The following is a 23104-nucleotide window of genomic DNA, read 5'->3' as shown; positions in this document are numbered from 1 at the left end:
GTTCTTGCTCATTGGTGGCGGATAATATGGCCAAGGTAGGTTCCCATTGACCGCCTTTTCCAGAGGTTGAGGTTGCGGCTGATTAAAACCTCGGCTCACTGCAGTGAGTTCAGGCCCGCAAGCTTTTCCTTTTTAACTCCTGGCCTAACAGCGGCTGCCGTAATGTAGGATTAGCCGCCCTTGGCGGTACCTGCCTTCATCTCTTTGGGCTCCAGGCAGGGACCTGCTGGGGATGAACAGAGCCCAGAGGGGCTAGGAAGGGCCGCAGGGACCTGAAAAGAAAACACCGACCTTTTGATTTCAGCCATCTTTCAGCCCCAGCCCGGGCAAGGCCGAGCTAAACATTTATATCCCACCCCCCATCCCCCGCCTCTGCCAGGGAGCTCCTCTCTGAGTTTTGTCTTTCCCACCCCCAGGAAAAAAAGAAAAAAACGTATAATTAAGCAAAATCACAGGACGAATTGGGTTTTCACTTGGATAGGCAGTAATCGGATATGCCCCTACCGGTGGAGATGACATTTCACTCCTAACCGTGAGTTGAGTTGAATGGGACAGGGACAGGCCCCTATTGGGGAAACGGTAGGATTGTGAAAGTGTGATTGCTGCCAGCTTGAAAGTTAGAAACGGAAGAGGCTCTTGCTCTCCTGTGCCCTGAACAGCCCTGTCCATGGGCCGGGCTTTTGTCTTGGAGGTCCACACTTTGCATTTTAGTCATAACCAAAATCGGCCTTTGAAGCCACGGTTGGGTTCCAGGCAGAGTGGCATCAAGTTAAGTCAGGCCAGAAAGGAGATTTTCGCTTTTTCTGCCTCCTGCTTGGGTTCTTAGAAAAGTCTCAGCATTTCTTTGGGAAAGTCTGAACTCTTAAGAGGCTGAGAAAACTGAAAGCTATAAACACCCTAGGTTGGTGACTTGCTGGAGTGGGTGGGGGGCATTTGGGGGCCGTCCTCTAAAAAACAGCGTGGCAGCTTTCTAGACGAATGCATCCCGTGTCTGAAGATCCTCACTAAGTCGAAATTATTCTGTTTTAGACCCATTTCCTGGATTTTGTTCCTAATTCTCAGAGAGCCAACTCAATGGTGTGGAGCGATGGCTTTCTGACACTTGTTGCCTGCTTCTCTTCACTGCGGTGTAGCTTTCACCATTTCAAAACATGTAAGAGAGGGCCCAGAGACCTGCCCTCCGCAGGGCCTGCTACTCTACCTTCCTCTCCAGTGCAATTCAGAAACCATATCAAAAGACCCAGCGTTCACCCAGGTTCATCTAAGAGAAGGGGCACCCCCTCATTTACAAGCTGGTCGCATCCCAGCACCTTGCATTCTGCATCTGACAATAAGCGCTAATGGTCCATTCAGCGAAAGTATTTGCTTGTTAGTGGGGAACAGAGCATGATAAATGTCCAGCAAGCTTGCGGCCTCCTTCAGCCTTTCAGACGCAGGCTGGTGCATATTTATGGCAGGCAAGTGACAAAAGGAGCCACTGAATTGCCCTGGCCTCCAGCTTCCTATGAGGAACGGGGTTAAAGTGATTAAAGAAATGATGCAGGCAAGTCCTGCCACTTGTTTACGAACCAGCCTCCAACCCACAGCTTCGCATCCTACCTTTGAGAACCCCCCGCAGGAGCGTTAGGGATCAGGATGTTTGGATCCAGTGGCCCCGTGGAAAGAGAAGGTGATCCCTTATGAACTGTTCTGCACGCACGCTGAATGCCAGGTGCACCAATTTCTGTGGCTCCCGCAGAGAAGCAGCAGAGGGTCTTTATTCCCCTTTTCATGTATAAATATCAAATATATAATTCTAGTCCAGAGCATTTTGTGACTGGTGAGTGCAGCCGTGCTGGTTTCAAAGAAAACACCATCATTGGAGAAGGCGCCATGAAAGGCAAACAGGTTGTTTCTGCCCTTAGTAATTCCCCCCAACAAAATATGAAGACAAAATTGGCAGTAGTGAAGTGTTAATAGTTCGCTCTTTCCATTCTCGAGAGCACGGGTAGGTGAATGTTCTAACTGCCTGGTACTGGGCAAGCATTCAGAAGACCGTGAATGAACCATGCTCTGAAAACTTCATCTTCTTGGTGTTTTCTGTATGAAACTCGAAAACCATCCAGATTTTTCTTCTCAGTTTATGTTTGGTGGCATCCAATTTTAATTACAGTCCTTGGATCCCTCTACAAGTATTAATGTGCATGCGTGCTAAATTGCTTCAGTCCTGTCTGACTCTTTGCGGCCCCCTGGACTGTAGCCCGCCAGGCTCCTCTGTCCATGGGATTCTCCAGGCAACAATCGTGGAGTGGGTTGCCATGGCCTCCTCTGGGGGATCTTCCTGACCCAGGAATCGAACCCGTGTCTCCTGCATCGGCAGGCAGGTTCCTTACCACTGGCACCACCTGGGAAGCCCACGGGTACTCATAGGTGCTAGTTGAGTCTCTTGCTTCTGAGACAGAACTCTCTGCTTTCCACCTGCTGAGTCCTCCCGCATTCCGCCAGAGTGGTGATGGGTGCTCCCCACCCGACCGTGCTCACCTCAGCAGCTCTGAGCTGCAGAGCTGATGTCTGAAGTGGCCCTCCTCGCATCTCTGCGGCGCCTCCTGTGCCAGCTGATGAACCTGAGGGCCGGCCTGGCGTTCTCACCTGAGGAAGCACTTCTGAATCTCGGTCCTTGCTTTCTCCACCTATTAAACTGGCTCACTGTGGCCTGAAACTTTTGTCCCGAATGGGAACTGTCTGACGCGTGAGTGGGGCCAGGCTGCTTATATTCAAGGCCAGCTCAGAGTGCCTCTACCTGCAGAAGTTAGAAGAGGTCAGTTTTCACTTAGCTCCGTTGCTGTTGTTTAGCTGCTAAGTTGTGTCCAACTCCTTTGTGACCCCATGGACTGTAGCCCACCAGGCTCCTCTGTCCATGGGATTTCCCAGGCAAGAACACTGGAGTGGGTTGCCATGATCTTGCTCCAGGGGATCTTCCCCACCCAGGAGTTGAACCCCGTGTCTCCTGCATTGGCAGGAGAATTCTTTACTGATGAGCCACTATTAGCTTACCAGAACTATATTTGGGATACATTTTTTTTTTGCAATAAACATAGTGTATTTTCATCTCTATTCTTTTATATTCAGTACAAATATATGCATAGTCAGTGTTAGGAGTATCATCTACTGTATAATGCCCTTCTCTTATGTTAAATACATGACCTTTAAACAATAAGTATTTTAATCTTGCAAACTCCAATCAGCAGAAAATAAATGTCTAATTGTATGGGGGAAATAATTAAAAATAAGATTGACCTTCTCTATGATTGCATATTGTGGGTTTTTTTTTTTTAATTAATTTTTATTTGAAATGTTGTTCCCTGGGTTGGGAAGATCCCCTGGAGAAAGAAATGGCAGTGTACTCCAGGACTCTGGCCTGGAGAATTCCGTGGACAGAGGAGCCTGGTGGGCTACAGTCCATGGGGTCACAAAGGGTCAGACACGACTTAGTGACTGGCACTTTTGCGCCACATTCATAGCTGGCTTTGCACTGTTGTGTTACTCTCTGCTCTACGGCAAAGTGAATCAACAGTATGTTTACTTATAAGCCCTCTTTTTTGGATTTCCCTCCCGTTTAGGTCACTGCAGAGCATCGAGTAGAATTCCCTGTGCTGTACAGTGGGTTCTTGGGGGTACATTTTTGATAAAAACAGGCTCTCCTAAGCCCTGCACCCCACTTTGTCTATGGGAAAATGGATCTTCATGAGAAACGGACTGTCCTTAAAGGTCACCGTGTCCCCTGAAATGACTGCCCTCTCTTGATGGCGTAGATCAAACACAGTTCCTTTAAGTCTTGCCCCTGTAATCCCACAGCACTTTAGTTAAATACCCAGGGCACAGAAAGAACGTGATACACAGCACTGTTGTGATTCATATGCAAGTCTTGATCCCCCAGCACCCAGCCTGTCCCTAAAAGGCAGGGAGCAGAATTCTTTCCTGTCATCAATCTCTGCCAGTGAGCATTGACATCCAGTAAGTATTAGTCGAAGGGGCACTCACAACGCAGAGGTCTGTGTCTGGCTGCCCCTGTTAACAAATCACCTGATCCTGGAGAGCTCCCTCAAGCCCAGTGGCTCTAGAACCATCAGAATCACCTGGAGGACTTGTTAAAACAGGCTGGCCGCCCGCCCCCGCAGTTCCGGATTCCTGAGGTCTGCGTGGGACTTGAAATTCACATTTCTAACAAGCTCTCAGCTGATGCCACACCTTAAGAACTGCTGCCCTCTTTCCAACTTTTTTTTTTGGAAAACGGCTAAAGATTAGATCACCATTCTCCGAAAGGCTGATAAGGATCGCTGAAGAAAGCCCTGGATTGCTGAAGAAAGCCCTGGATCGCTGAAGAAATCGGAGGCCCTTGTCTCCCAGCTCTTGGCCTCTCTTCTTGCCTGGTTGATCACTAACGGTAGATAATTCATTGATTTGTTGGATGAGCATTTGTGAACGGCGAGGTCTGTTAACGCTGGGCTCTGAGAATACAGAAAAGAGCAGTCTCTACCCTCAGGAGACTTAAACCCTAAGGGGGTAAGGGTATCCCCCGGGGAAGGCAAACATGCTCTGTGCAGCTCTGCGTGGCCGGGGTGGCCGTGGGCACGGAGGAAGAAAGGGATTGGAGTTCCTCCCATGGGAGGGGAAACTGAGTCAGGAGAGACAACAGTATTGCTCAGCAAAGTCCCGGGAGATCTCCGAAACAGAACCACAGCAAATCAAAGGAACACATTTCAGCTAAGGGTGGCCACTGTCTACACCGTATGTCTTTAATAATCTGCCTCATTTCCTATGTCTCAGTGGAGCTTGAAGACAGATTCCCACAAGTGAACAAATAGACCCTGCGGGACAGCTAACCCAGCAATTCTAGCCCCCTTACTCTCAGGAGAACTAGCAGTACCTGTTGGTTTTCAAAAGGTCTGTGCTGATAATGGAAAGGTCAGGTGATTCCATTTAGCAAAGTGAGCCAGGCCAGGGCTATTTCAGTTTGCTTAAGAGGACGGGCCTTGGAACCTGGCCGTAGGCGCCCACTCCCAGGTTAGTCATTTTTCTTCTGTGTAGCTTTGGGAACAAAACCCCCCTGTGTTTCTGACTTGTCCCATTTCTAAACTGGGGGACAATAATCTAACAGGACTGAAGAAGAAGCGTGCTAGAACTGTGGTCAGGATTTAGAGAAGACTCTAGCTCTGGACTTGGCGCAACGAACCGATACATGTCAGCTCCTGCCATTGAAAGTGAATTGAGCATCTACTGTATGCCTGGCCGTCTGGTTCAGTTTGCCTTCTACATACAGATGCCAAGTAAATAAAAAAAATGTTAGTAAGGATTAGGACACGGCGCCTGCACCTTCTAACGTCTCTGTTTAGCTGCCTGTGTCCCACTCATCTCGCACACTTCACTGCTCCAGGAGGCACATTTTTAGTTCCCTTCTGCTGCCGAATCAGATGTGCTCTCCTCTGCTTCCTGCCCTGGTGCTGTGTTGTAACATCTATAACCCTGGATTCACTCAGCTTCTCCACCGCGGCTGGGGAAGGGCTGGATCCTGGGCGAACCCCCTTTATGGGAGGACACGGGAAGCCATTGGGTTGTTGAATGAATCCTCGAAGGCAGCCCAGTAGCCTTTTGGCATTAATGTGCCATGCGGTTGCTTATTTAGCAAGCTCCTCACCTGGCGGGCACAGTCTGTTTCATTGAACGACAGTTGCCTGCAGCACACACTGGGGGCCAGTGGCTGTTCCAGCCGCCCCACAAATACTGACTCGTTCAGACTTCATGATGACCCCTTGAGGAAGGAACTCTCATGACCCCCGTGACAGCGATGGGGAAACCAAGGCAGAGCCTGGCTCATCATCTTGCCTCAAGTCATTCAGCTCATAGGTGGTACAGTCTGTATTTGAACCTGAGTGTTCTGATTCCAGGCTCCTTCCTCCAAATTCTCCAGCTCTCTTTCTTAGGCTGTTTCGTGGAGTGGTTAGAAATCACATAACCCAGTGAAGCGTATGGGTGCTCAAAGTAATACCCACAAGGTGGGCTGAAAGAAGGTTGGGGTATCACACTTCGCTTGTCCATCTTGATTTATAGACTTTCCTGGGATGGACATGCGGTTCTAAATGGATCCTTTAAATCTTTGATAACAAGGTTTTACCCAATGGAAGCTAGACAGTTACAAAAGTCCATCATATTAATAATGCATTTATTGAATATTACTCCTCTGACTATTAACATTTTCCTTTTAAAAATGGGAGCATTTGATTGTCTCTTTGCTGGGAGAAGACAAGGTCAGGTTTGTGCGGAGAGTTCCATGGGGTTCGATGGTGCACGCGTGTCAAGCTAAGGAGATAGGATGACATCTTTTTTAGAGTCTAGTCACAATTAAATGCCATTTTATTTTGGATTTTGGGATCTGAGCCAGCTTCCATCTTGTCAGAGCTGAGAAGACTCAAATCAAGTCCAGGCCTATTTCTACTGCAAACTGGGCTTCTGGCTTCCTGCCTGTGGATTCATTCAGTGGAGCCCATCTGGCTTTTGATGTTCGGCGAGTTTGGAGCAGTTTGTTTCAGGAAGCGAGGCAGGGAGGATCTGTGGGCCTGGGGTGCTCTTGACTCCCGAGCAGATCCTCCCCAACCCCGTTGCATCCCCTTAGGGCTCAGGGTCTGCTCACCTGCAACCCTGGTGTGGGTTGGGGGGTGGTGGTGAGGGGCTCTCACACCCCCAGCCCTCATTCCTGATAAGAGGAGTTCAGGGCCTCCTCTTATCACCATGGTCCAGTTCCCCTCCTGGGGTTCAGTAGCAACCTGGGTAACTCAGGGTGCTGGACTCCCCTTGTGTTTGTTTTATGATCTGGCTCATCCCAGGCTGCTGGTGGCGACTGAGCAGGAAATATATTGTCCCCAAAGCTACGGCGGTGCACCACCCACATTTTTTCCTCTAATGTACGCACCTGGGGGGTGATCTGCAAGGGAATTAGTCACCCAGGCTGGTATTCCTCCTTTCTGAGGATCTCCCGCCCACAGCGGACCCGTCCCTGACCCTCTCTCGAGCGAGGAAGGAGGAAGCGTCCGGAAGGCAACCGTGTAGGTGGCTGTGAAGGGCTGCGTGCAGCCTTCTGAATTGTGTTGGTAGGTGATGCTTGCCTGGCAAGGGGCTTCTCTGCTCGTGGCAGGAGAGACCTGGAATCTCGCCTCTTTTTTAAACCTTACTTCTGAAAATGCTCTTTCTCCAGTTACACAGACGCTCACTGAGCCCTCACTGGACGCGGGGCAGACTGGGGTGGGGGCCCCGGGGTCCAGTGCTGAACCGACCTGGGGTCACCCTCCAGCCTGGAGAGCGGGCGTCCCACCCCCGCGGCGTGTGCTTGCTTTCAAGGCTGTTTTCCCCACCAAAGGGGAGCGGTCTCGTTCGCCCATGAGACGTGGCTGGATGGTCTCTCTCCGTAGGCCCAATTCTTTGAAGTTAAAGGAAAAGGTGTGCTGCTGGAAATGAAAGGGATGCTCAAGGGCCCTCGATGGTGGTGCTGCGCTGAGACCTCAGGCCCATCTCCTTAAGATGCCAGCCTGTTTCTGGACCGTGTCCTGCTCCTCCTCCCGGCGGTGTTCCCACTCAGGTGGCTGAGCACGGGGGCTCCAAGCTTCAGTCTGAAACAGCAGAGACCCGGCTGGAAATGCCCTTCGAATGGCTTTCTGTAGGAAAGCTGGTTTTTTGAGTTTTCATTCCGGGCCCTCAGCTGTGAATAGCGAGTCCCACCTTCCTTTATAGACTCTTGCTAAGAGCATAGTTTGGAACAAGACCGTACAGGTGCAAACAAATTACACTTGGGAAAGAAGCTTGCTCGCACCGGCTCTCGCCTGTGAGGGTTATGAAATTCCTGTTTTGATAATGGGGCCGCGTGGTCGGGCCAGCCCGACAGAGGTTGGCCTGGGTGATTCACCCCCCTACCAGCTGCTTTCCCAGGCACATCCCAGCATTTCCAGCCCTCCCTGTCTCACCCCCCCAACCCCTAACCCTTTTGCCCCAGCTAGTTACAAAATTCATGGCATGTTTTTTTTTTTTTGGAAAGTTTTGAGGGAGGAGATGTTTGGGTCACTTCCATAAATAAAGACCTTGATTTTTTTAGTGTGTTTTGGGCCCAGTGGTTGATTTTTGTTTTTAATTCCATGCTGGAGATTAACTAGCCTCTCTGAACCTGGGAAAGGGAAACTATGATCTCTGCCCTTCCCACTCTTAAATTCTAACTTAACTGATAAAGACACATCTAGTCCAACCTCGGCTCGTTAAAGGCCAGCCTTCTGTGAATTGGAGGGTTTTGTTACGGTGAAAATTATGGTATGGATCAAAAAATTAAATACCTACTTGTGTTATTTTCCTGAAAGAAAATTTAAAGCTTGAGCATCTTCTCTTTGAGCACTGGAGACTAAAATTCACTTTTAGCCACCAGTGTTTTGAGCGTTATATCACAAATAACAAACAAGATTAACATCAAAGGGAGTCAGTTTTCGTCCCATTGTGCAGCCTTGGAGGCTGTGAAATTTGATATTATTTTGACTTGTACGGTAATTGTAGAATGACAGAGGGAAATGGATTAAGTTGAAATGAAAGGATACACGCCGTGCACACACATACTGCCAAATGCGGGTTGAGGTCTTTGGGCCAAGAATGGGGGCCCGGAGCTGTGTCCTTGCAGATTAGGATTTTATAAATAAAACTTTGCTTCAGTCACCGCAGTTTACAGTTCTTTCAAGTGCCTGTGTAGATGAGGAGTCCGCCTCCCCTTGGAGAGTTGCAGAACTGGATCGGGCACCTGTGCTCACCGCCCGTGTGAATTTCAGTGCTTCTCATCTTTCCTTTCCTTGAAAAGATGCTGCCTGTCCTCGGTGTGAAGTCTGAGATGTACTCTCCACCCCCACCCCACCCCCCGTCAGCTCTTGGATTAAGACCTCTGTAATGGTCCAAAGTGTAGAGCCAGCTTTTATGTACCTTTTCTTTTCCTTGAATAAATCAGTTTCATGTTGCAGATGATATTTGTTTCTAGAAAAGTGTGAAAGAAGGGACACCTGTGAAAACAGACAATTGTCCCAGCACTCACACATATTGGAATCAAAAGCTGCAAATGCCAATTAAAACCTCCAGTGACTACCTTATTTCTTAGAGCTTTAAAGCCACAGAGAAGACAGTGAATGGTGCGTTTACTTGAAGTTTTAAGGTAATTACTTGTTCCTCCAAGGTGGGGTCTGGTAACCTAATTCTGTATCAGCCTGACACCCTATAGCGACACCCCACTATCTCTCTGGTTTCAGAGTAACTTTGCAGACACTTGTTCTGATATTAGAGTGCAAAAGGGGGCAGTAAAGTGCTGTCCACAAAAACAGCACAATGGTTTCCCTGAGTATTTCTTATGGTCGATATTGCCTAAGTCTTTCTTGGGCCCTGCTTTTATTCATTTATGACAAACTCTTCTGTTTGGGGTGTTTGGAGTTGATCGAACTAAGCCAGAGCAGCAATCTAGCATTAAATGGAAGTAAGGCAAGCCCCCAAATCCTGCCCGTTTATGAAATGTGCCATCAAATTCACAAACTCGTGAGTTTAAGTCATTTTGGGGGGTGGGATTTATGTTCCCAAGTGCACTGAGCATTGCTGGAAGGAATCTCGGGGTTCTGCGTTAATGCTGTTTTAGCTCCACCTCTGGAAAGCCCCAGGTGCATGGGGAGGTCACGGGGTCAAGGGTGTGGGCTCATCTCTAGTATCGAGTATGTTTTTTTCAGGAGCGAGCTAGGAAGGTGTGCCTTGGAGGACAGAGCAATGGCGGGCTTGTCCTCATTCAGAATTTCAGACATAGCGATTTACACACCGACTGCTCTTCTTCCTGCAGCCTCTGACATTTAATTAAAAATAAAAGCATTTTCTGGGAAAAATGCATGTTTTCCAAAACATGGTAAACTGAGAGTGTACTTGATGCAGAACTCTGGCTTGTGAATGAGCCTATTCTGTGGTATGATTTGGGGTGTGCCAACGGCTAGGGTAATAAAAACCTGTTCCTAAAGCTGGGACTCAAGCGCGCCTGAAATGTTAGCCAACTCCCAGATCTGTGCAGTTGAATGATTAAGCAGAAACTGTATCCCGTAGTTTTCATCTGTTTGAATAAACTACTTGTATGTGACTACATATGGCTTTTGTAGACTCAAGAACTGCTTCGTTAAATAGACCGCAGTTCAGGAGAACGATAATTTTATTTCGTTGCGTTCTCAGGAAATGCATCCCCCAAAAGTGTAAAAGTCTACAGGCCTTGAAAATCTTGTTTTAAACTGGAGTCATGAAAGACTGCTCCAGAATGTAGTAGTTTGTTCTTGAAACTGGACCTTGATGCATAATGTTCTAATCAGATTACAAAAGCACTTGATGTTTATCGCAGAGAATTCTGAAAAAACACCGAAAGCTGACAGTCACCCCCAGTCCAGCATCCAGTAGCTCAGAGCAGCCTCAGATAGAGGCCCCGCGTCTGACCGTCCGTGTCTGTGTTCTCTGTCTGGTCCGCAGAATGAGCAGAGCAGCACGCTCTGTGTGTGTGTGTGTGTATTTTCAACTGAACTTAGCCATTTACTTACATAATCATATACTCTAATGATGTAATGTTTTTCAAATCTTTTTATTTTGTGTTGGGGTATACCCCCATTAACTATTAACACCGTTGTGATAGCGTCAGGGGAACAGTGAAGCGACTGAGCCATACCTACATTAAATACATGTATCCACTCTCCCCAAACTCCCCTCCCATCCAGGCCGCCACATGACATTGAGCAGAGTTCCCTGTGCCCTACAGGAGGTCCTTGTTGGTTGTCCAGTTTGAATATGGCAGTGTGCACATGTGCCTCTAATGATGTAATTTTGAAAGGAAAGGAAAAATAAAATCAGTCATACACACGGGCTTCCCAGGTGGCTCAGGCGGTAAAGAATCTACCCGCACTGCAGGGGACCTGGGTTGGATCCCTGGGCTGGCCAAGTCCCCTGGAGGAGGATGTGGCAACCCACTCCAGTATTCTTGGCCTGGAGAATCCCGTGGACAGAGGAGCCTGGTGGGCCACAGTCCATGGGGCCGTGAAGAGTTGGAACAGAGTGAGGTCTGTTCACTCAGACGCTGAAGCTTTTGCTTTTGCTCGGCGTTTTGTTCCAGAGGTAGAAGAGTGTCACCTGTCGGTCCCTCCCCCCAGTCTGCCCATTGGCAGGGCTTGCATGGGTTCTGATACATGAGTAACTTGCTCCTGGCTCAGTCGGACGATACCTGCCACAAGTAGGCGGAAATATTAGATACTCAGAAAGATGCTGAAATCATATGTGTACCATGGTACCCGGAGAGGACCCTGGGTTGGAGCTGACGCACTTTAGAGCAAGAAGCTCAGTGGTCATGCCCGTCTGGAGGGCGTTTGCCTGACCCGGTTATTCGTTTGGACCCAGGAGCTGGTCATTCCTGTCTACATCCTTTCATTCCCATCTCTTCTGCTCTGGGTAGGCGGGATGTTTTTGCGTTTGGCAGCAGCGTATCAATTTGCCCTTATTACTATGGTAGTTCGATGTGTTCTCCGGTCATCTACCTTGACGTGCTGTTGCCTTCAGGAGAGCAAGGGCTCCTTATTTCAAGTCTTCTCAGACTCTTTGAACATCAAGGGGGCCACGGTGACTCGGCTGTCCTAAGTTCAACCTACATAGTTTTGGCAACCTCGAAGAAAAGTGTGAGAAGTCCTTGCACGTTTGTCCTGAGGAACACATGTTATGATGGGGGCATGAATGGAGGAGCGGGAAGGAGAGAAAAGAGAAGCAAGGAAAACGGAGTGTCCGTGAGGGGCTGGGGAGAATCGCTGTGGCCCCATAACCAGCCAGCCATGAGCATCTCAGCTCCTCGGTCCCATGGACCTCGCTGTTCCCTCGGGCCTGGTTTGGAAGTCAGGCAGGCAACCATTGCCCCATCTGATGTACCCTGTGAAACCTGGGAATGCGATGCTAGTCGACAGAAGGGTCCAGATTGGAGAGTGTAACGTGTGATACGCTGATCTGTCGTGACCCCTAAACGCCTAAGTGGCAGGTTTAGGCTTTCAGTGCATTATGCTAGGTTTTTAAACAAGCATGGGATCCTAGTGTGAATTAAAACATTAAGGAAATTTGTGTCACCAGGGAAGTATATTCAATATCCTACGACACACCTCATGGAAAAAATATGAAAAAGAATGTGTTGTGTATGTATCACTGAATCCCTATGCTGCATGGCAGGAATTGTTGTTGTTGTTTAGATGTCTGTCTGACTTTCACGACCCCATGGGTTGTAGCCCGTCATGGGATTTCCCAGGCAAGAATACTGGAGTCTGTTGCCATTTCCTTCTTCAGGGGAATCTTCCCAACACAGGGATTGAACTTGTGTTTCCTACACTGCAAGTGGATTCTTTACCCCCGAGCCACCTGGGAAGGAAGGCACAGCAGAAATCCACACACCTAATCAGCTCTACTCCCATAAAATAAGTTTTTAAAAAATGCTGTGTCACATAATGGTTGCATTATTTTAAAAGTTTCCACAGTGATGAATATGGAGTTGGAGTATGTAATTGAGATTATTAGAGATCTAATTTAGATTATTAAACATTAAAGTCTAATTTAGGTTATTAGATTGATTCAGAGTATTCCCTGTGGAAGTGTTAGAGTCTAGTTTGGTGAATAACTTTTGAAAACTTGGATTCAGGTTGATAGGTAATCAGAAGATAGAAACAGATCCTAGTAGCAAAGCATTTCATATCAGGGACTTTCTGGGTGGTCCAGTGGTTAAGACTGCACTTCCACAGCAGTGGGGACAGGTTCGATCCCTGGTTAGGGAACTAGGATCCCACAAGTTGTGTGGTGCGACCAAAATAATCATACTAATAATAAATTTCAGGCAGGGAAACTTCAGAAACCGTACTCAGAGTTTCCATTTTGTCCCATATTATAGCGTCCCTGGGTTTGGCTCAGAGTCATCGTATCTTATTGTCTTGCTTGGGAGTGATTCATTGGGAAAAACTGAAAAACCATAGGAGTTCCCTGTTTCTGCTCGGCTCACCCTACTCCCGTGCCTTCCCACGGAAGCTCTCCAGGGAGAGACCCACAACCACAGCTCCGACACTCCCGGCAGCCGTCCCGACCGTGAGCTCCCCTGATGGGGATGGGCTGCCCCCTCCCAGGAGGGCAGCAGGGTGACTCGTTCTGACTTTGAGCCCTGGCCCCGAAGGGGATCTGACCCACTGTGTTTGCTCTGCTATATAGGACGTGAGACCGTGTGAGTCTTCTTTGTTCTTTGTTTTCGATCAAAAGCCAGCAGATATTATTGACAAAGACCTCTAACCACTTTTTTTTCTTTTTCTTTTTGGATGTGGTTGAACGACAACCACCTCAGCTCTGTGGTATGGGTTACAAATGTGGGGATTTTCCCCTGGGCTGCTTTGGCTACAGAAATAGATGTGATCTCAGCACACAGAAGGAAATCTGCACTTAATATTCACTAGGCAAGGTCACTAGACTTCCCTGGCAGTTCAGTGGTAATGAAATCTGCTGACCAATGCAGGAGATGAGGGTTCGATCCCTGAGAAGGGAAGATTCCCAGGTCAGGAAGCTCCCCAGAGAACACAAAGGCAGCCCAGTCCAGTATTCCTGTCTGGGAAGTCCCATGGACAGAGGAGCTTGGCAGGCTGCAGTCCATGGGGTCATGAAAGAGTCAGACTCGACTTAGCAACTAAACAACAAGAGGCAGAGTCAGTGTAGTAATTTAAAATTAGCCAGTTGTCCCCACCCTAATTCTTTAAATAAAAAAAAAAATTCCCAGGTCAACAATAACACAAGTGTCTTATTATTACCAAATGTTCAGGGCACAGATGTACTGTGCGGTCTGACTTGTTAACTTGTCTGAGCAATCTTGAGGCGATAAAAGGCAAATATAAGTGACCTGGCTTCAAAAACAGAACTCTGTGGTTACTGCCTTGGCTTTAACCTGTGGGACAGACACGTTGTTTTCCATTCAGAAATGATAGTATGAGGACATCCACCCCGTTTTCTTTCCACATACATTCTGCGATTCTCCTGAACTGTCCAGATCGCTCTCTAACACCACACTGGAAACACAAGTTCCACCTCTGGCCCGTTTTCGCCTCGGACCCTGGTCTCTGACGCCTGGGTAAAGGCGTGCACGTGGGTTGACGTTCTTTCTCTTGATTCGCCTTTAAACTGCGTGGCTTTTCTATGAAAAGCTCAATTGAGAGAAAGCTGCGTTTCCCCAAACCTGATTTTCGCTTTAATGCCGTGTAGCCGGAGCTGAGAAGGGTGCGGGGCGGAGGCTTTTCCTGTTGCGTCTCGCGTGTGGCACGAGACGCATGTCTGGTCTGCGTGTCAGGTCCGGGTGCGGGGACCGAACGGAGACCGTGGAGGAGGGTGCTCTGATCTGTGTTCACTTACCAAAGAGTCAGTGCCCCAAAGCCGCCTGGCTTCTGGGGGCGGCGCACCGCTTTGCGTTGTGACCAGGAAAGGATTGCAGAAAACCGTCGATATTCATGACTGGGGAGAAGGAGTCCAGAACTCCATCTGCAGTTGGACAGCCCCTGACGGTCCAGAAACGCATCCTGCCGGGGTGGTTCCGCTCGGTTCTCAGCACCACCACCCTCCCGCCCACCTCCCCGGCCCCATCCCAACTCCCGCTCATCCTTCCTTCAGAATCCCTAACGTGCCTGCGATCTGCAGCTAGTTCATGGCACTAGATTTGACTTAAATTGATTGTGTCTTAGCTGCCGCTGGTTCTTTAAGCGTCTACCAGATGTCAGCACTTGGACGTTCTGTGTTGAGTCAGCCACGCCTGGGACCTGCTGCCCTCGGGAAGCCAGATTGTAAAGTCCTGACATCCGGGTCCTACTTTCCTGTAGCATCTCTCCGTAGCATCTCTCATGGAGATGCGGGTGCCTCCGTTGTTACCCTCACTTGATTCCACTTGCTCCATGTTGCCTTAGAGACAGTGAAGGTGCTTGGATAGACCCAAAGGGTATCCTGCCTGCTTCTTAAGTAAGCCAGAGACAGATACTGTTTGTGATCCCTTACATGTGGAATCTAAAAAATAAAGCAAATTAGTGATTGTAACTAAAAAGAAAAGTTCACAGATTCAGAGAACAAACCAGTGGTTATTAATTGAGGGGGGTGGGCAGAGGAAGGTGGGAGGAGCAGAGAATTAAGAGCTACAAACCACTATGTATAAAATAAATAAGCTACAAGGGTATATTGTGCAACACAGGGAATATAATCAATACTTCATAATAATTGTAAATGGAATAGAACCATAAACATTTTGAATCACAATGCAGTGCACCTGAAAGGAATATAATATTATAAATCAACTATATCTCAATTAAAAGAAAACACAACAACAACCGTGAAGTCTCCTGGGAGGCAAAAGAATTTCTGGGCTCAATAAACTTAGTGGTAACATGTGCAAGAAATTCCGCCCGAGTCATTTGTCTACTGAGAAACCATAATCTCATCAATTAGAGAAACAAGTGTGCTAATTGCTGGTATATCTATTAATATATACCTGTATAGGTTTAAAAAAGTCAACCTCTGAAGTGCTCAAGTGTCGGGTCCTGTTGTATGCATTTAAAGAAGGAATAATTTTTTTTTAGGAACCCTTGAAACCACTTTTCAGAGTGAAGGAGCAAATCCTTGCCTGACTTTTTGCCACAGCGTCCTCTGAAAAGTGAACTGATGCTTTTGCAAGCATTAGGAATAGTGGGTTTTATCAGGATTTACTTTTTATGAGTGCATCCAATACGCTTATTGCAATTGAGATTCCCCCCTTTCAAAAAGCATCCCCTGGGTTAACTCCTTCCCAGACATGGCTCTCCTGTGATGACCATTTAAGCTTTTTGTGTGATCAGTACTTTCTTCCCAGGCGGTGCTACTGGTAAACAAGAGATGAGGGTTTGATCTCTGGGTCAGGAAGATCCCCTGGAGAAGGGAAAGGCAACCCACTCCAGTATTCTTGCCCAGAGAACCCCATGGACAGAGGAGCCTGGCAGGCTACATGGGATTGCAAAGAGTTGGACACGACTGAAGTGACTTAGCAAATATAATCAGGGCCTTCTGAGAACCTGGTCTGAAACACAGAGATCCTTGTAGCTAAACCCGTTCATGTGTCCTCTGTTCTTGACTTCGCCCCATCAGCTCCAGCAGAAACTGGAACTTGGATTTGGTGAGTGAAGAGAGAGTCCCGTGGAGGTGCTCACAGGGGCGGAGAGGGAACCAACAGCGAGTCTTCGGTTATGCAGGAAAAAATCATCTTCGTGAGGGGAACAGGATCTGGGTAGCATCTTGAATGAAGAAAGAGCTTGGTGAGCCAAACCTGAGACGTAGGCGTGATGTGGGAGAGCATGGAGATGTGCAGAGATGATACACAGCTTTCGGGTGGGGATGGGCCTGATGTCTTACAGGAACTGAGTGGATGGACAAGAGGATGGGTCCATCTGTCTCAGGATCCTGAGGTCCGGAGCCTGGTGGTCCAGGGTGAAGTTCGCTCAGTGTGGAGGTCAGAGCTGAAAGGAGGCAGGTCCGGGCATCCAGGCTGCAGATTTCACTCCAGCTAACGCAGGTGCTCGCTGTGCCGGCTGCTCTCGGAGCAGGTTTAGGGGAGAAGGTGTTTGGAGAGGGGTGGGAAACCCCAGGCAGGAGTCTGCCCTTGGTGCTCAGATGCAGTGAAGATTTCCCAAGAAGGTCCAGGAGTAAGACATGAGAAAAATGATGTGCCAGGAAGGTGAGCAGCGTTAATACTCAGTGTATCTCATCTATATGGACCAGCAGGCTCCTGGCCCCCACTTCCCAACCACGGCAGAATCACTTAGTAAAGACTGAACAAGCCTCAAACATTCAGATTCTGTCCTTCAGTCTGTCCACCAGAAACCAGAGCCAGGTTTTAGCCACAGGAAAGACGGAGACCCCCGACCCTCGGGGTGGAGAGAGAGCCCTGGATGCCCGCAGTCCCCTGGAGTCCAGTTTTCCAAGCAGCTCTCCAGAAAACTGCAGGAATGGCCCAGAATTTCCCCGAGAGGCTCCTACACAGTGGTGATCTACATTTGTCAGCAGTTCTAGAGAATTCTTCAAGGGTGCACAACATGGTTGTCTGAAATTTGTCATTCATTTTGAGTTCTGCTTCAAGGAAAGATTTTTGTCATCCACTTTTCTTTCATTTTTAACTTAAAAAAAGTGTCATATATCCCTGCTTTAGGAATTTCAGTTAAGACAAAATAAGAAAGGGGGCCACTCTCTCTTGGAGATTGTAAAAAGGCACAGTCCCAGGGAAGAGTGACAGACCATTGTGTGCAACTTGCTTTTTTTCCTGGTTTTTCGTATAAATCTGCAATCTAGTTTTTGTTATGTTCTGTGATGCTTTATAATCAACCTCATGCACATTTTAGAAAAATTCATACCACTCATTAGCACACATCATCAGCTGTTCCTTCAGTATCGATTTGAAATTGGGGACGCCCCATCCCTCCTGCTTTCTCCCTCCCTCTCTCTGCTTCTTTCTCAGTGAATTATGACCCATTCATGGTCATGGCTGATGGCCTTCCCTGGTTCAGTAAACGTTGGATCAGACATGATGCTTTGTTCCCAGGCTTTAATACTTGAATGAGCCTGCAGGCTTGGTCTCCTCAGAAGGAACGAGATGGGTTTCCTAAGTGTGTTTTTAATGTTAGCACTTGTAGAAGGATGTTCACTGAGAAGCTGTTGTTTCAGGCTTTCAGAGGAGCTCCCCGGTAGGAAAGATCTTCCAGCAGCAGAGCTAGGAAGAAAGAACGGGGAGGAGGGAGGCTATTAGTAAGCACTGTGGGGATAGTGCATTAGGAGTTTGGGTTCTAAAGATCTGCTTCTAAGAATTAATTGAAGCAACTGTATCTCAAGGGAGGGGGAAAATGGTTTGTGGGGCCGGGGCAGTAGATGCTGTCCTCCTGAGCTGGGGACTTTTCATCTTGCAGCTGAATCAATACTCCAACTAATTATTTCTGGTTAACTTTTTATGGGTTTGTAAGACGTTTCTTTTGTTCAGGGTAATAAAGGAGCCATTGTTTGATCAGTGACTGACTAATTATGATAAGTAATTTGAAACATTCTTGATGAAACTTGTCTGTTAATTAGCATCAACAGCAAATGGAAACTAACAGGACAACAAAGTTTTCGGGCATCCACCATTCCATGGAATTGAGGCGGTCTTTCTGTGGCATGCCCAATAAACGGAGGCTGCCAATGGTTAAAAAATAACAAACAGGTGGGAAGGTCTGACTCACCATCAAGGAGAAGTCATTGTGGAGTTACACAAAGGAGCCCTGAAATGTTACAGTGAGGGGGTGGGGAAGGAGTGTCAGCAGGGTGACTTGATCCTACTGGGTAAAGATAGGAGTGTGGTTTCTTTCTTTTTCTTTTTTCCTTTAAAGCTTAGTTCCTAAATACATGCATCCCGTATTGATCTGAATTCAGATTGTTGTTCAGTCACTCAGTGGTGTCCCACGCTTTGTGCACACCAAGCTTCCCTGTCCTTCACTGTCTCCCGGAGTTTGCTCACACTCACGTCCATTGAGTCGGTGATGCCATCCAGCCATCTCATCCTCTGTCACCCCCTTCTCCTCCTGCCCTCAGTCTTTCCCAGCATCAGGGTCTTTTCCAATGAGTCTGCTCTCCGTCCACATAGGTGGCCAAAGTACTGGAGCTTCAGCTTTAGTCCTTCCAGTGATATCCAGGGTTGATTTCCTTTAGGATGAACTGATTGGATCTCCTTGCAGTTTGCGGGACTCTCAAGAGCCTTCTCCAGCACCACAGTTTGAAAGCATCAGTTCTTCGGCACTCAGCCTTCTTTATGGTCCAACTCTCACGTCCGGACATGAATACTGGAAAAGCTATAGCTTTGACTAGATGGACTTTTGTCGGCAAAGTGAACTCAGATACTGTTGATCAATAAAAGTGTGGAACTATGAAATTGGAGTTTGGAATTTTTGATGTCTGACTATATTGTCATTATTATTAACATGGTTAATTTTTTAAAAATAAACTCAATGGTACCTTTTCTTTTATGCTTTTAGATTTCTACCTGGACAAGGACTGGTACTATACCCACAGATAGGAGACAAATTGGATATTATTTGCCCCAAGGTGGACTCTAAAACTGTTGGCCAGTATGAATATTATAAAGTTTATATGGTGGACAAAGACCAAGCAGACAGATGCACTATTAAGAAGGAAAATACCCCTCTTCTCAACTGTGCCAGACCAGATCAAGATGTAAAGTTCACTATCAAGTTCCAAGAATTCAGCCCTAACCTCTGGGGTCTAGAATTTCAGAAGAACAGAGATTATTACATTATATGTAAGTATAATTCTATTCATTTATTTTATAGAAATTAGGATAAGCTAAATAGGTTTGTATCCATTTTTGTTTCCTGAAAATTATTACTGTGGCAAATAATTTGGTGGGAATCTTTGCTGAAAATTGTCCATTTTTTTTAAAAAGAAGCCTTAATTGAATGAAGGACCCTGTACTAGTAATACCATTAATATAAATACCTAAAGAGAAAGAGCCTCCTAGAGTTTTTGTAGCATTGAAATAAGTGGATATATTTGAATATACTCAGCATCTCTACTGACAAAATCATTTTTAAGAAACATTGGTGAGATTTTGATAGGTGAATCTTGTGCGATGACTTTTATCTTTATCCATCCATCCATCCATCCATCCATCCATCTATCCATCCATTCATTTAGTATTTACTCTGTGCCAGAAACTGCATCAGTGCTAGGGGTTCAGCAGTGAGCAAGATGGTAAAATGGTACCCATTCCGCATGGAGTGTGTAGGTCAAAGGATGGGAGTTCCAGGCAACCACTATCATACATGGGTAGGCTAAAACCAGATTTGGAAGAAGAATAAAGTTAGGTTTGTTTGATGAATTTCTTTTTTTCTCTCCCCATATAATTAATTTGACACATCCCGTGTACCTCGTGGGTTCTATCTGAGCTCCTGTTCACTCCTGAGGCTGTGAACTCCAATGAGGCAGCCTGTGCCTAGTAGGTACAGGAGTTAGGGTTGTTCCGGGCCCAGGGTATGTCAGAGCCCGGTCTGGGTGCCTAGGACAGCTGTTCACATCACGCAAGCAACGCAGTCATTTTTCTCGGTTTCTTTGGGGAGTCTCCACTCACTCGTCAGAAGGGGCCCCAGTTTGTCGGGGGCGCTGAGCTGCTGTCTACTGGGAGATGGTCTCTGGGTGATCAGACTGAAACTCTCTTGGCTGCTCTTGAGAAATTGCAAAATCAACAATTCACTGACTACTTATTAAGTACTCAATAATGTATTGTTTTCTGTTTTTTATTACAGTCATTAGTAATTAAAACAAAGATATGGTCATAACCGTCTAATCCTTGTCCTTTGCTGTGAACCTGAAATGCCACAGCGACTGAAAGCCTATTTTTAAACCATGGTAATGCACAGAGAGTGGCTTAGTGAGAACAAGCAACAAAGAAAAAGGGAAAGTGGTGAATTATAGATTTAAAAGCAGAGTGATCATACAATGAAAGTAAAAGTATTTTTGAGGGATGGGACAAGCAGATGGGTATGAAATAAGAGGGAAATCTTTGAAAGTATAAAATAGTCATTAGGTAAAATAAATGGAAATCTCAAGCTTTTGGAAGTCCAACAGTGTCTTCCAAAAAAAAAAAAAACTTTTAAAAGTAAGACTTCATTGTTGTTTAGTCACTAAGTCATGTCTGACTCTTGCGACCCCATGAACTTTAGCCCTCCAGGCTCCTCTGTCCCTGGAATTTCCCAGGCAGGAATATTGGAGTGGGTTGCCACTTCTTTCTCCCAGGGATCTTCCTGACCCAGGGATGGAACCTGGGTCTCCTGTACTGCAGTGGATTCTTTACCACTGAGCCACCAGGAAAGCCCGGCAATGTGTATGACATGAGTTTAACTCCAAATCTTAGCATCCAGCTAGTAGGCACCTTCATAGCTAAGAGTATTAGTCCAGTCAGCGTCATCACTGTATCCTGGTTTCTGTCCGTGGGTAGGAAGAAGAGAAGTGACACTTTGGAGCAGTTGTTCAGCAGCCCCAGAGAGGAACAGTCCAAGTTGCCAGTGGACTGAGTTGGAATTGGTGTTGGGCCGTTCCCTAGGGGAACTGCCAGGAGCCCTGACACCTGGGTTCTAGTCCTGCTGCCTAAGCTTAATGAGGAAGTTACTTTATTTCTTTGAATTTCGATGCCTTCTGTAGGAAACGGCTTTTATTGTTATTATTGTTCTTATTCTGGCTAAGGGTAGAAGTCTCCAGTTCCACACCATTTGTGGTTGGATGGATACATCTGGTCTAGCATCTCTTGTCAGAGTGGCTCTTCTCCAACTGAATGGACAGGATCCACTAAACTCTTTAAAGACACGGATTTGTAGTAGTAACGGGTTTATGATGCAGGCGTCACACTTTTTTTAAGTCTTAGAAGTCAATATTAACTTTTAATTGGGAGTGTATTTTTAAACCTACCAAGTATCCGCTGACTTCCCCTAGGAAAGGACATGACACAACGATGCTGATCCTAATTAGTTTTTCTCCTAGATGAGTATTTGCTTTGACGTGGGGCAAAGTGATATATACGGGTTTTCCTCATGTTGGGAACTGACTTTTTCAGGTGACCTGGGTCAGTCATTAACCTTGGGTTTAATTTGCATAATAAAGTCTCCTAATCTTTAATCTTCCAAAGGTGAGGATATTGTGGCCATTGGGTCTCTTTTTCATTACATTCTGATTCTTAATTGCCTCAAAGACAAACATTTATAAGCTACAGTTTTTTTTTCTTAGCATGTCTTTACATTTTTTAAAAAAAGTTTATAAAATAACTATCTGTTCTGAAGTGACCCATTGTCAAAGGAAGCTTAGTCTCAGAAAAACACTCCAGTGAATACTAGGCAAGCATTCCTAACTGTGTCCTCAGCCTTATTTGTGTCAAATTTATGCTTGTTTCCAGTTTCTTTTTAGAAGGGATAACCCAGAAGGATTTGCTTGCTTCCAAATACCAAATTGGGAGTCATTGTCACTGATTTCTTTGAAATTGTTTAATAACTCACCTGCATTATCTCTGGGTCTTCCCTGGTGCCTCGGATGGTAAAGAATCTGCCTGCAATGCAGAAAACTGGGATTCGATCCCTGGGTTGGGAATCGCAACCCACTCCTGTATTCTTGCCTGGGAAATCCCATGGACAGAGGAGCCTGGTGGGCTACAGTCCACAGGGTCGAAAAGAGTCAGACACGACTGAACGACTGACACTTTCACTTTGTATTCTCTCTGCCTTCCACGGCAGAGATTCAGCTTTTGTGGGCTTGATAACCAGGATATTTCTAGACCTAAGCATGGTATGAGCTGTGTGGTTGGCACTTAACAGTCATTTATTTCTAATAAACAAATGGCTGAAGAATTTGAAAAGTTAAAAAAAAAAGGGGGGAATTAATAATTCAGAGCTGAATGAATCAGCAGTTTTGGTGTGGAGGCCCTTTGCAGTATTAACCCTCACGAAGGTCCCTTGGGTTGGTCAGCCAGCCACAGCGTAAAATCTTGCAAAATACCTGCAAAGAGGTTTTCATCACACTACCAAAACCTGTGAGTCAGAGACGGTGACAATGAATGCCCTTGTGTGGATAATTTTTAAGTGAACCCTGTCCACAGCCCAGCTGTTAGGAAGAACACCGCCCGCCCAGGGCACCTCCCAACTTACCCTTGTGTGGTTGGTACGTTCTTTCACCACAGACCCATAGCCAAGATGTGGATTTGTGGAATAGTTTAAAAGACATCATTTCTAACGATTGCTTGATTGATTGAACGCTGTTCTGTAACTCCACCCTGCTGCGTTCACAGTGGTCCTTCCAAAAGCCACCCCTCGGGAAAGTCTTCCTTGAGAAACGCTGAATGAATCTGAATGAGTCACCATTTCGTAGGCCCATTATGGGTTTCATTCTCCAAAGCAATTTTTTTTTTTTTAGTGTTATCAGAGCATATAAAATTGGAAAGCTCCTCAGTCAGCTTTGCTAT

At 46.7% G+C, this 23104-nt stretch overlaps 1 protein-coding gene across 1 annotated transcript in view; it reads left to right on the top strand.

The window, feature by feature from the left end:
* Positions 1-23104, top strand: part of EFNB2 (ephrin B2) — a 49375-nt gene that overhangs the window by 6261 nt on the left and 20010 nt on the right. Inside the window, exon 2 of the mRNA XM_043891784.1 lies at positions 19119-19402. Coding sequence (XP_043747719.1) covers positions 19119-19402 — 284 coding nt within the window. The remainder of the gene's footprint in view (positions 1-19118; positions 19403-23104) is intronic.

This window comes from Cervus elaphus, chromosome 30 (assembly GCF_910594005.1).
Source record: "Cervus elaphus chromosome 30, mCerEla1.1, whole genome shotgun sequence".
In the NCBI taxonomy this organism is placed as follows: Eukaryota; Metazoa; Chordata; class Mammalia; order Artiodactyla; family Cervidae; genus Cervus; species Cervus elaphus.
Note: the sequence above shows the minus strand (reverse complement) of the source record. Positions and strands in the feature narration are given on the sequence as shown.